This window comes from Coffea eugenioides, chromosome 4, assembly GCF_003713205.1.
Source record: "Coffea eugenioides isolate CCC68of chromosome 4, Ceug_1.0, whole genome shotgun sequence".
In the NCBI taxonomy this organism is placed as follows: Eukaryota; Viridiplantae; Streptophyta; class Magnoliopsida; order Gentianales; family Rubiaceae; genus Coffea; species Coffea eugenioides.
The window spans coordinates 40,063,829-40,077,668 of record NC_040038.1 but is presented as its reverse complement, the minus strand read 5'-3'; the positions used below and the strand labels follow the sequence as shown (position 1 = coordinate 40,077,668).

The 13,840-nt window shown below is 37.1% G+C and overlaps 3 protein-coding genes across 3 annotated transcripts; all 3 read right to left on the bottom strand.

The window, feature by feature from the left end:
* Positions 1-3,968: 3,968 nt before the first annotated feature.
* LOC113769341 lies at positions 3,969-6,236 on the bottom strand. Its single transcript, XM_027313799.1, has 2 exons — positions 5,281-6,236; positions 3,969-5,211 (listed from the first exon to the last, which is right to left on the bottom strand). The coding sequence occupies exons 1-2, from the start codon at positions 6,234-6,236 to the stop codon at positions 3,969-3,971; spliced, it is 2,199 nt and encodes a 732-aa protein (XP_027169600.1).
* Positions 6,237-6,579: 343 nt separating this feature from the next.
* Positions 6,580-9,202, bottom strand: LOC113767405 (galactoside 2-alpha-L-fucosyltransferase-like). The gene is made up of 2 exons (XM_027311487.1): positions 8,805-9,202; positions 6,580-8,228 (listed from the first exon to the last, which is right to left on the bottom strand). Exons 1-2 carry the CDS (start codon positions 9,046-9,048, stop codon positions 6,715-6,717), a joined length of 1,758 nt encoding a protein of 585 aa, XP_027167288.1. The 5' UTR covers positions 9,049-9,202; the 3' UTR covers positions 6,580-6,714.
* A 2,683-nt stretch (positions 9,203-11,885) lies between these two features.
* Positions 11,886-13,623, bottom strand: LOC113769340 (galactoside 2-alpha-L-fucosyltransferase-like). Its single transcript, XM_027313798.1, has 2 exons — positions 13,617-13,623; positions 11,886-13,365 (listed from the first exon to the last, which is right to left on the bottom strand). The coding sequence occupies exons 1-2, from the start codon at positions 13,621-13,623 to the stop codon at positions 11,891-11,893; spliced, it is 1,482 nt and encodes a 493-aa protein (XP_027169599.1). The 3' UTR covers positions 11,886-11,890.
* Positions 13,624-13,840: the final 217 nt, after the last annotated feature.

Below are 13,840 nucleotides of genomic sequence, written 5' to 3'. Positions count from 1 at the left end.
ATGAGTGACTAACTAGTATTTAAAGGAGTACAAACCTAACAAACTATTTATAAGAATACCCTTACTAATTTATTATCTGCAAGAATACTTATATTCTCTTAACACTTCCCCTCAAGTTGGAGCATATATATATCATAAGCACCCAACTTGTTACAAATGTATTTCACCCTAGAACCCCCTAAACTCTTGGTAAACAAATCAGCCAGTTGATCTACAGACGATACATGAGATGCCTTGATGACTCCATCAAGCAATTTCTCTCGAATGAAATGATAATTAATTTCAATATATTTTGTCTTTTCATGAAACACTGGATTAGACGCAATATGAACAGCCGCTTGATTATCACACACTAAATTCATAGGCTGTTAATGCTCAAACCCAATTTCAAGTAACATGCTCTTCAACCAAACCAACTCACACACAATGTGAGCCATAGCGCAGTATTCAGATTCTGCACTTGATTTGGAGACAACTGTTTGCTTCGTACTCTTCCACGACACTAAATTACCACCAACAAACACAAAATATCCTGCGGTCGATCTTCGATCTGACGTAGAACCAGTCCAATCTGCATCACTGTATCCTTCAATATCAGTGTGTCCATAATTTTGATACAGCAACCCTTTTTCAGGAGCACTCTTAAGATACCTGAGAATCCGTATAACAACATCCTAATAACTAGTATGAGGGGTCTCAAGAAATTGATTCACGGCACTCACTGGAAACGAAATGTCAGGTCTCGTTACAGTGAGATAATTTAATTTACCCACAAGTTTTCGATATTGCCTAGGATCATCTAGTAATGCACCTTGATCTCCTACTAATTTCACATTAGGATCCATAGGAGTATCCACAGGTCGGCAACCTAACATCCCAACTTCATTCAGCATATCAAGTACATATTTCCTTTGACATAAATAAATTCCATATTTAGATCGAACTATCTCAATACCCAGAAAATACTGTAAATGACCTAAATCTTTTGTCTGAAAGTTTGCCTGCATATTGGATTTAAGTTTCTGGATCCACACAATATCATCACCTGTATTCACAATATCATCCACATAAACAACTAATAAAATCTTACCAGCATTAGAATGCCGATAAAATACAGAGTGATCTACCCACATCTTGTCAGACCGAACTCCATGACAGCACTACTAAACCGGCCAAACCAAACCCTAGGAGACTGTTTCAATCCATATAAAAATTTTTTTCAGGCGACAAACCAACCGCGAATTCTCTCCCTGAACAACAAAGTCAGGAGGTTGTTCCATATATACCTCTTCTTCCAAATCTCCATGCAGAAATGCATTTTTCACATCCAACTGATGCAATGATCAATTATAAGTTGCTGCCAAAGAGATAAGAAGACGAACCGAGGTAATCTTTGCAACAGGAGAAAATATTTCTAAGTTGTCTATTTCATACACCTAAGTAAATCTTTTAGTTACCAGACGAGCCTTCAATCGATCAATAGAACCATTAGACTGCACTTTTATAGTGTACACCCATTTACAACCGACAACAGGCTTACCAGAAGGAAGAGGGACAAGATCCCAAGTACCATTTTATTCCAATGCAGACATCTCTTCTTGCATAGCTAATCTCCAACCAGGATGATTAAGTGCATGGGTAATAGACTTAGGAATGGAGACAGAATCATGTGAAGCAACAAAAGAAAAATATGACATAGAAAAACGAGAATAAGAAACAAAATTAGAAATAAGATGAGAAGTACAATGAGTTTGTTTGGATAAGAGTTTATTTGGATGATTTATTTGAGATAATTATTGTAGCACTTTTTGTGATGTGATATATGTGAGATAAAAAGGTGATTGAGAAGATAAAAAGGTGGTTGAAATTTGTGAAGTAAATTTTTTTATTTGAAATCAAGTCTAGCCAAACAAACCCAATGCCTCCTACCTTTGCGTAAAGCAATAGGAAGATCTAACTCAGAGGAGGGCGTCATACCTGGATTTGAAGATTGAGAGTTAATTGGTGAAGTGCGTGGCATATCAGGAGCTTTCTCAACCATGGAACGACGAGAATAAACTTGAAGATTAGGACGAGATAATCGAGCTATAGAATATGGTGGACTCGATAACTCAGGTAATAAAGCGGAAGGGACTGGTAAAACAGGAAAGGAAAAAGAGGGACACTGGTCTAACTCACAAGACATACCGTGTTTCATAAAATATGGAGTGGATTCAAAGAAAATAACATCAACACAAGTAAAAAATCGAATGAAAACTAGACTGTAACATCTATACCCTTTTTGCACTAGTACGTATCCTAAGAAAATACACTTAATAGCACGAGAATCTAATTTATCCATCCCGGGAGCAAGCTGATGAACAAAACACACACATCCAAAAATACGAGAAGGTAATTTAAACACAGGTTCATGAGGAGAAAGAATGGAGTGAGGTAATTGGCCACCAAGAATATTAGATGGCATGTGATTAATTAAATAACATGCAGTTAGAACTGCATCACTCCAAAATTGTTTGGACACATTCATGAGCAACAAAAGTGTTCGAGCAATCTCGCTTAAATGTCCAATTTTTCTTTCAACAACTCCATTCTATTGTGGAGTGTGAGGACAAAAGAACTTATGAATAATACCGGATTTAGTCATAAAGGTATTAAAAGGAGTGAAAAAATATTCTTTCGCGTTATCACTGCGAAATATACGTATAGGCACACCAAATTGATTCTTTATTTCTATAACAAATGTACAAAAAAATGGAATATAGTTCTGAACGATATTTTATTAAATAAAGCCATGTAACTCTGGAAAAATCATCAACAAAGATTACAAAATATTTAAAATCTAACTTTGAAGTGACTCAACTAGGACCCCAAATATCAGAATGAATTAACAAAAAGGGTTCAGAAACTCGGTTATTGACTGTAAGAGCAAAAGAAACACGATGATACTTTCCTAACTGACAAGACTCACATTCTAACGAAGACAACTGACTCAAAGTAGGAACCAACTTTTTCAAATTTTGTAAAGACGGATGACCCAAACGACAGTGAATTTCAAGAGGAGAAATAGTAGCAAGACATGCAATCGGACCATTGGAGTTGAGAAAATAAAGACCATTATGCTCATGCCCTCCACCAATCGTCCTCTTTGTCTTCAAATTCTGAATGACAACAAAATCAGGAGAAAAAGTAGCTAAACATTATAGAGATTTAGTGAGCTTACTAACAGACATTAGATTAAAGGGCAAATTGGGTACGTAAAGAACAAAAGACAGCGGAAGAGATGGGTTAATTTCTACAGTGCCTAGTCCTTTAACTTTAGTGGTAGATCCATCAGCTAATGTAACATGAGAAAAGGAAGTAGACTCTTGAAAATTAGAAAAATTTTTAGTGGTACCTGACACATGATCAGTAGCGTCGGAGTCAATAATCCATGAGTCAAAATTAGAGGATGTGGAGAGACAAGCCATAGCATTATCGTTTTGTGCTAAAGAAGCAGAGGGAAGAGATGCGTGATTTGTAACTTGGTACTTTAGGAATTTAACATAATCTTTCTCGAATATAGTAAAAGTCTTCTGGGACCCATGTGTTGAAGAACTTGATTCAGCTTGGTCAGTGGTAATCGCATTAGCAAAACTTTCAGCCATAGTGAATAGTACTTCAAACAAAAAAGCAGTCAAAATTTGCGATGAACAGTACCTTTGAACAGTACGCGTGAACAGTAACACGATGAACAGTATCGTGTGAATAGCACGTGATGACCAATATCGTGTGAACAAGACTTTTGCTAGATGTTTAACCCTAACCCTAAGACTTTTGCTCTGATACCATGAGAATAGGTATTTTGGGAGGAAAACATCTAGTCACTGTATTATGAGTGACCAACTAGTATTTATAGGAGTACAAATCTAACAAACTATTTACAAGAATATCCTTACTAATTTATTATCTACAAGAATACTTATATTTTCTTAACAGATATCATCAAAGAATAATAGCACAAATTTCCTCAGGTAAGGTTCGAATACATGGTTCATTAGGCTTTGGAAGGTTGCAGGTGTATTGATAAGACCAAATGGCATGACAGTGAACTCATACAGTCCAAGGTGAGTTTTGAAGGCAATTTTTGGAATGTCAGCAAGGAACATTCTGATCTGATGGTAACCAGCTCTTAGATCAATCTTAGAGAAGAGCTTAGCTCCATACAGTTCATCGATTAAATCATCAATGATTGGTATTGGAAATTTATCCTTGATAGTCAGGCCATTTAGTTGTCTGTAATCAACACAAAATCTCCAAGTTCCATCTTTCTTTTTCACCAATAGAACTGGAGATGCAAACAGACTATGGCTAAGCTGAATAATGCCACTACTGAGCATGTCTTTTACCTGCTTTTCTATTTCATTTTTCTGGTTGTGAGGGTACCTATAAGGTGCTAACTTGAATGGTTTGGCATTTGGCACTAAGGGAATATGGTGGTCACAGTTTCTGGAAGGGGGAAGGGATTTTGGTTCTCCAAATACATCCTTGTAGTCTGCAAGTAAAGCATCTAGGGATTGTTGAAAATTAATATCCAACTGAGTTACAGTGTTTATCTGAGTTCCATTCATCTTCAGTCCACAGGCATGCTTCCAAATTCTGGTGCTCAGTCCCTCTTTCTCAGAATTATTTCTAGGAAATTTGAGAACGACCTCCTTAGACTCCCCTTGTAGCAAGACCCTTTCCCCTTTCTCAGCAAATGTCATGTTCAACTGCCTGAAGTCAAAGGTGATGGGGCTGTGTGCAGCCATCCAGTCTACTCCTATGATCATATCATAAGGCTCCAAGTTAATGATAAACATGTCATGAGTGAATTGTTTACCTTGCATTTCCCAGCTCATGTTTGGAATCATCTTGTTACAGGTCAAGTACTCCGATCCCCATTGGCTACCTTGACCTTGAAAGGTTTGATAGGCTGAACCATCCCTGGATAGAGTTAAGCCACAGTATTTTTGACAAAGCCATGAGTACTTCCTCCATCCACCAGAATTGATAGGGAAGTTCCTTTGAACAGCCCTTGCAGTTTGATGGTATTGTAAGTCATCTTCCTCGTTAGTGCATGTATTGCCATTTCCACTCCTTTGGCAGATTGTCCCTTGGTACTCAATCACCTCCCCTTTCTCCAAATCATCAGGACTATCTTCTATTGCTACAATCAGATGGATCTCTTTCTGTCTGCACTGGTAGCCTAGACCAAACTTTTCCCCACACTTGTAGCAAAGATAGTGTTCCCTCCTGTACTACAGTTCTGTTGGTGTGGTTCTCTTGAAGTTCTGAGGTGACTGTTTCTTGACAGCATTGGCAGTGACAGGTTTGGTATGCGGCACAGTGTACTGAGCAGCAGTCTGTGTGGTACTCCCCAAGGCAATGGCCTTCTGATGAGGTTTGTGCTTCCTGTGGTAGGCTTCAAAGGCATTCTCCTGCAGTTTGGCCAACTCAAATGCTTTGGATAATGTCTTAGGATCATGAGTTTTCACCATTGATCTCAATTCATCTGGCAGTCCACTCAAAAAGCAGGAAATGGAATAGTTTTCTGGGAGTTGTGGGGCTCGAATTATTACCTCTGATAGCAGCTCCTCAAATTTTTCTTGATAGGCTAGGACTGTGGAGGAGAGTTGCAACTTATTAAATTCCTCCACTGGATCCATTTGTCCTAAGGCTCCAAACCTCTTACACAATTCTCCAGAGAACTCCTCCCAATCCACCTTGTTACCCCTAGTAGACCTGAATCCTTGATACCACACTTCAGCCCTCTCCTCTAAGTGGAATTCTGCCAACTCCATCCACTGTTCCCTGGGAATGTGTAGAAGCTGGAAATACTTCTGAAGTTTCCTGATCCACTCTCTTGGATTGTCTCCTCTAAATGCTGGAATTTCCAATTTAGGTGTGCTAGCATAGAAGGTACTCCTGACATTCCTCTCTCCTTGCTCTCTATTCACCATTTCTGAGCTCCTAGAGTGACTTACCTCTGGAGAACCTAATATTCCTTTCTTCTGATTTCCACGATTCAAATTGGAGAGCTGCTGAGAAATGGCTGCCATGGACGCATCGAGCTTATTGCTCAGCTCAACACTTACTGCATCCAACCTATCCTCCATGCTTTGCTTGTCTGCTGCCATGGATTCCAAAATTCCTTGAATCCTATTGTCTTGCCTGTGGAGTTGTTCCTCCATTGTCTTCATCCTTGTTCCATCTGCCATTGTGATGTGTCGATCTCAGCTTCCTAGTCCAAGGACCGGATGCTCTGATACCACTTGTAGTGACTGATTCAGCTAAGAAATGTAAAGGAAAGTAAGAGAAAGGAAAGGAAGGGAGAAAAACGTGAGAGGGAAGGGGGGATAGAGATAATGCAAAGGGAAGAAACTGAATTTGTTGTATCTAATTGCATGCCTTCTTCACGTCCCTCTTAGGCTTATTTATACAGGATCTCCCTCTAGATCCTTTCTATGCCTAACCAACCTCTCAACAGAATGATCATGCATGCATGCATGCCGTGTAGCAAATATCTGACTAACTAACTACCTGAAATGCTAACTAACTTCCTGAAATGGAAAGCATGGCAGATACATTTCTGCTGAAAATATCTAGTGAAAATATCTAGAGTCATTACAGTGACAAATGAGACTGATCAAGATCAAATAAAGTCTGATTGTATAGGAACAAAAACGAATGCAATGGTCACAAACGATTGTCTCCATCAACAAGTTTAAGACCCCAGCTCCTATCTTCACAATGCTGGACATGAGGGGAAAGTTTACTGGTGTCAATCCCTCCCTTCTCTTTGCAGTCATAAGTTGGAGGGGCATGGAAACATGGTTCCATTGACAAAGCATGTTGACACGGTGGATCTGGTGTAGTACGATTCTCAGGCATATAAAGTATCCATGGCTTCAGACCTCCAAGACTTTGGGCAACATAACCAAAAGTTGACCATGCGCTTGTGACCAACTTATCTGTCAAGCTCAGAAGATAAATTTCAGCCCATGTTTTCATGTTGTGCATCTGATTCTCAGTATGTTGGTACTCTTCATTGCTTGGCTGGTATACTTCAATCACTTCTCCTGTGATAGTTGGATGTTCCCAATATATATCTCTTATTGCCTCAAAATATCCAGAGTTTAAAGATGTCATCAAGACAGCTCTAGTTTTATTAGGTCTCCCATATGGAACCATTAGATCTTCTTTCTCATTGACTTGTGGCAGTAGATTCTCCTTCATTACACAAGCCAAAACTTGATCCAAAACATACTTAAAAGGACCAGTTTCTGTTTCAAGGACTCTTATCTGGATGCCTATCTTTTCATCTGCTTTGGCTAAGTAAGTGTTGTAATACCTGGTAATTAGCCCCCAGACAGAGTTTGTTGGATGAAAGAGATACTGGCCTAAGTAATGGAATACAGCTCCTTTCTCAGGAAAGAGATCATTCAGTTCTTGCTCAAAAGATGGGATCAAAAAGAGAGATGGGATAAAATAGTTATTTGACTTCAAAATCATCCAAGGTACTTCTTTGAGAATAGCTTGATCTTGATCACAGAAGAAAAGCATGTCACCTTTATCATAGTCATGAAGTAGATGGAGATAGATAAATGGTGGCAGTGAATACAAAGTTGAATTGTGGAGAACATTGGTTTTCAGCAAATTACCATAGCTTTCAGGAGATTTTTTGTCAAAGCTATTGAACTTTTCTGCAATTGGGAAATCAGAGGGAAGCAACCAGGAAACCCCAGGAAATGGTTCACAAAAAAGATCAGGTATGTAGCCACCAGGATCAACAAGTAGGACTCTATCTGTTAGCAGAGCATAAAGAAAAGCAGATGCCAAACTAAGTATTCTGTTTCCTAAACCTTGGATTGGGTGAATCCAGACAATGTACTTGCAACCTGTGGAATTGGTGTCTTCACCATGGCTGCTTGACTTGAGATATTCCAAAGTTCTGTTGTAGGAATCTGTGAATGGTCCACATCGTTTATGCAAGGCTTCATATCCGCGTAATCTAGAGATAAGATGGGAAGAAGGCCGGCCACTTTGTTGCTTGCGGTACAAGACCGATTGATACCTACTTAAACATGATTTTTCATCCAATCCTGCAGGTAGAAGACCACCAAGAAGCTTATCCTGTGGTTTCTCAACAGGCTCGGGAAAATTGTCTCTTTTAACTATATTCTGTTTCGGAATATCAACCACAGCATCACCTGGCAAAGATAGTTACAAAAAACAATTAATTTCTCTGAAGTCTACCGATACTTCGCAAATCACAATGTGGTGAGCCGAAGGACATATGGTAAAATTACTGCAGATCAGGTGCAAATAACTTAAAAGTAATATTGCCTGCAAAAGGCAATCAGATTGCATAATCTTCTGAATCAACTCATCCTAATGTATAGACAGGCTAGGTAATTTAATAATGTGTAAAAGCAATCAATGAGCATCTATGTCAAATGAATGAATACATTGCCATATCACTACTTATCTAAAATATGATGAAGACTGTTTTTGTTCTTCTTCTTCTTCTTCTTTCTGTTTTTTTCTTTTTGGGGATCCATTTTCTTATGGTTTCAGCTCTAGATTCTCCATTCACCATCTGAGGTACTACTAGGCTACTACTGCGCTTTACCACCAAAAAAGCACTAGACAGTCTCGTAAATTCAACTTGAATAAAGTCTGTACCATAACTTGCTCTAACTTCAATTATTTACCTCGAACTTCAGCAATTAACTTCGATCAACGCCCACAGTAGTACTACAAGAACAGGAAAAATGAAGTAGTACCTTTTCCAAAAGGTCTGGAATCAAGAAGCCTGGCTTCAGAAGATGAAGGATTCTTCAATACTGAGAACATAACAAAGAATCCCATGAAGCAACCGACGAAAATCCCAAATACTTTGATTGGATTCTCAGAGCATCTTGCTTCTTGACTCCTGAAAATGGTGTCTTTTGCAGGACCCTCGTGAGGCTTTATTTGGTCATCATTACTGAAGTTGCTCTTCAACTTTGTCATCTCTAGACAGTCCATGCTTGGCTTCTGCAAATCAAGAAATCGACTGGACTTTGGAGAGGGATGCAATGTGCAATGTCGGCAGAGAATTCTTGGGTTTAAGTCGAAATTCAAGAATTATTAACAGAAAAGGGAAATTGACTGGGTAATCTGTGGGGTTATCAGGGGTCTAATGAAGGTTTTGGGTGGAAAAGTATTGAGATTACCGTTGATATGGGCACGTTTCGCGGGTAGCGGCCAAGTCTGTTAAAAGTATCAATTTTAGTGGTCCCATGAAACAATTTTCTTTCTTCACTTTTGCTCCTGTACCTTTCAATGTCGAGCCAAATTTAGTTGTTGAAGTTTCTTTCACAAAATAATAGGTGCATAAAAAGAAATGACACTTTTCATTTGATTTGATTTAAAACTTTATCTTAATCCTAAGGGTTTTTCTAACAGCGTCGTTGGACACCCATTAATATGCTTTAAATTTCATCTAACTTATAATGTGTATACATATATTAATAATTATTATTCTTTCTTATATTTATACACTTCTCTAATTAATTTTAATAAATTAAGCACCCGTTAGACAGATCCCTAATCCATTCTATAACTAACTCTTTATCAACTTATTTTCGGAATATGTATAATATATTCCAAAAGTTTATGTACTTCAAAGAGCTGAATTATGGGAGCTAAAATTTGCAATTTGCTCCTGACCAAAAGTTTAAACACTTTTTTATATATAAGAACATCATCATTTTAATAAACCAGCACCAATGACAAAAATTATATCAACTATGTTTATGACTTACCAATGCAAGGAATCTTAATTATTTAGATGGTTTGGCTAATGGTGGTGCCCAATGGGCACTCTTCAAGAGAGGGATTAGGAATTAATTTTTTAAGAAAGTGTATTTATATTTGAGAAAATGTCTAAATGCTGAGGGTGTGTTAATTATGAATGTGTCTATTAAATGGTAAGTTAAGTGTTATTTAGGCATTTTAACAAGTTTCCATTGGAAATCCATTAGAAAAACCCTTATTTAAATCTGACATACATTTAACATTTTAAATTATGTAATTGAATCTAAATTAGATTGGAAAACTATTTTATGTTACTATTTATTTTTTGCAATTTGTATTTGATACATACAAAAGCTGCCTTTACTAACATGATATAATCAATGGGAGATATCCAAATTTTCACAATCCAGCAATGGCGACATTGATGAAAGGGTTCTTTTTTTGGATAAAACAAAGAACTTTATTAATGAGATTGCTAAAATTGTCCAGCATGATTTACTCGACAAAACATAGCCAAAAAAAGGTTAATTGCGAAGAATCAACACAATTTGGGATTTGATTGTGAAAGTTATGGGCATGCAATTTAGAACTTAGTGCTTAAATGTTGCAATGCTCCTTTGATAAAAAAAAAAAAAATCATTAGAATAATCACGATAAATTACAGTAAAGCCTTTATAAAATAATGCTCTTGGAACTATACAAATTCTATTAATTTAAAGTGGTATTAATTAATTATCGAGTATACTTACGATTCTATCTAAGAAATATAAACCAATCCATTATTCTATTATCAAGACGTCAAAAAGATTTAGAAAACTAAATGATATTGATAGATGTTCACATGCACGTGGGATGCTCTCTACTATACTCACTCACATAATGTTTTATGCATTTGATCAGACATGGTTGATTTGATGAGATTCAGTAGATTTAAATTTTAAGAAAAAATAAACAATAATAAACTCATATTTTAGGAAAATTTAATATGTAATATTAGTGAATTATTAACTTATGATATATGAATGGGACCAAAGGATTATATAGAGTTTTCAAAAAAATATTATCTTATTATTTTATAGAAATTATTAATTTAGCTCGTTAGCCCAAGTCGGGACTAGAAAAATTATTAGTTAATATAGATTATTAATTTATTGAATATTATCTTGTGGAGGTTTTACTATATAGAGTTTTAAAAACTCATCATTTCTAAACCAAATTCTATGGATCGTGCAATTTAGATATCGAACTATCTTCCCCAAACTTAAAGTGATCAAGCTAATATCTATAACCATTAAGTAACTCCACGAATTTGTAAAGCATGATACAAATTCAATCCATAAGAAAATTAGAATTTACCTGATCATATTCAGAAAATTTTTGAATTACAAAATAAAGCAGGCGTTCCTCTGCCATAGGATAATGAACAAAAGCCTTCTACTTCTATCAGGTGAAAGTAGAACAAAATTAAAATTTACTAAGGAAAAAAGGTTACCACTCCACCAAATATGGGGGTAAGATGTCTATTTCCCAAAATTATTTAGGGCCTTTGAGTTATTTCTTCTTCTTCTGTTACTCTACCAATTTCTTCTCTGCCCAAAAAATTATAATCCTCTTTTCAATTGTCTCATATTAATGACTAGTGAGTACCCCTTGTGGCCACACAAATACAGTGATGTACAATTGCTAACCTGTCAAGCAGTGATGTCTCAGTCTTTTGTTTGGATTGCATTTTTCTGAATTTTTTTGTGGAAAATTATTGTAGATATTTGATATATATAAAGTAAAAAAAGTGATTAGAAAATGTGTCCACAGAAAACGTAGCAAAAGAAAAATTGCAATCCAAACCCAATCAGCCATGTAGAACTGCTACAAGAATTTAGCAGTATTGCAGGAACTGGATTGCAAACCCAAGCCAGGTCCATGGTTTCCAAATTCTGATTGTATTCAACTACAGGCTATGTATACATAAGAGAAATCTGAATTTCCAAATGATCACAGCAATGGCTGAGATAATTCAGGAGGGGATTTCATACTTCCATACCATAATAAATAAATATGAGATCAGAACCCTTTATCCGTCAAAAAGTTTAAGACCCCAGCTCATATCTTCACAATGTTGCACATTAGGAACAATTTTTCCTGTGTCAGTCCCCATTTTTCTTTTGCAATCATAAAAAGGTGGGGCATGGAAACAAGGTTCCATCGACAAAGCACGCTGACAAGGTGGATCCGGAGCCGTCTGATTCTCGACCTTGTAAAGAATCCATGGTCTCAATCCTCCAAGACTTTGAGCAACATAACCGAAGGTTGACCATGAGCTTGTGACCAACTTATCCATCAAGCTCAGCAGGTACATTTCTGCCCATGCTTTCCTATTGTGCATCTGCTTCTCGGTTTGTTGATACACTTCATGACTTGGCTGAAATAGTTCAATGATTTCTCCTGTGATAGTTGGATGTTCCCAGTACATGTTTCTCAGTGCCTCAAAGTATCCAGAACTCAAAGATGTGATTAGCACAGCTTTAATCTTTGGTTTTCCAGGTGGATTGATGATAGGTAGGTTCTTATTGATTTGTGGTAGCAGATTCTCCTTGATCACACAAGCCAAAATCTGATCTGACACATACTGATATGGACCAGGACCTGCTTCAAAGACTCTTATTTGTATGCCTATCTTTTCATCTGCTGTGGCTAAATAAGCATTGTAATACCTAGTGATCAGCCCCCAAACAGAGTTTGTTGGATTTAAGAGATACCGGCATAAATGATGCAAGACAGTTCCTTTCTCTGGAAAGAGATTATGTAATTCTTGCTCAAAAGATGGGATCAGAAAAAGAGAAGGGATAAAATAATTATCTGTTTTCAAAATCAGCCAAGGTACTTGCCGGAGAACAGTTTGATCTTGATCACAGAAGAAAAGCTTGTCATGTTCATCATAGTCATGAACTAGATGGAGATAGACATATGCTGGCAGTGAAGAACTAACTGAATTGGCAAACACATTATTTTTCAGCATATTCCCATAACTCTCAGGAGATTTCTGATTGAAGCTACTGAACTTATCCGTAAGTGGGAAATCAGAGGGAAGTAACCATGATACATCTGGAAATGGTTCGCAGAAAAGATCTGGAATGTCTAATCCACGATCAACAAGTAGAACTCTATTTGTGAGGAGTGCATAAAGGAAAGCAGATGCCAAAGAGAGTATTCTGTTTCCTAAACCACTGAAGGAAAGCCAGACAACATAATTGCAGCCTGTGGAACTGTTGTATTGGTTAGAGTTAAGATATTTCAAGGTTCTGTTGTAGGACTCCGTGTATGGTCCACATCGTTTATGCTGTGATTCATAGTTTCGTAACCTAGAGATGAGATGAGAAGAAGGCTGATGTATATTTTTTTTGCGATATAAGACTGATTGATACCTACTAAGGCATGACTTTTCATCTAATCCTGCTGGAAGAAGGCCACCTAGAAGCTTATCTTGAGGTACTTCAACAGGCTGCCGAAAAGTGGTCTGTTCTATAATGTCCCCTGAAGCAAAATTCACTGCAAGAAAGTTCAACGAAAAACCAAGTAGAAAGCATGAGAGAAACCAAACATTAAGCAAGTGGCTCTAATCAGCTATTATGATCTCCCAAACTCTAGCCAAAAAATCAAGACTAGGCCCTTAACATGCATCTGTTTGTACAGAAAATATATAGTCTAAAACGATTCATTTAAAAAAAAAAAACTTTGGAACATAATTATGCTACCAAAAAGTGCCAAGACTTCAATCTAGGTCAGCTGTGTTATCTCACCATTCATTGCTTGATTTATTTGCACAATGTTATCTTGGCAGTCTCAGTATCCCCACTCCCACCCCGGCGGTTGATTTTGAGAAAGTATCTACTTTCAAAGAAAGATGGGGACTGAATTTCGAGTATCAGTCAAGGAGGTACAAAAATGGGGAAGGAGTTAGAAAACGTAGTGCAAAATTAAACGAGGGGCGTGATAAACAGAACAAAATGATCTAGCAAATAAT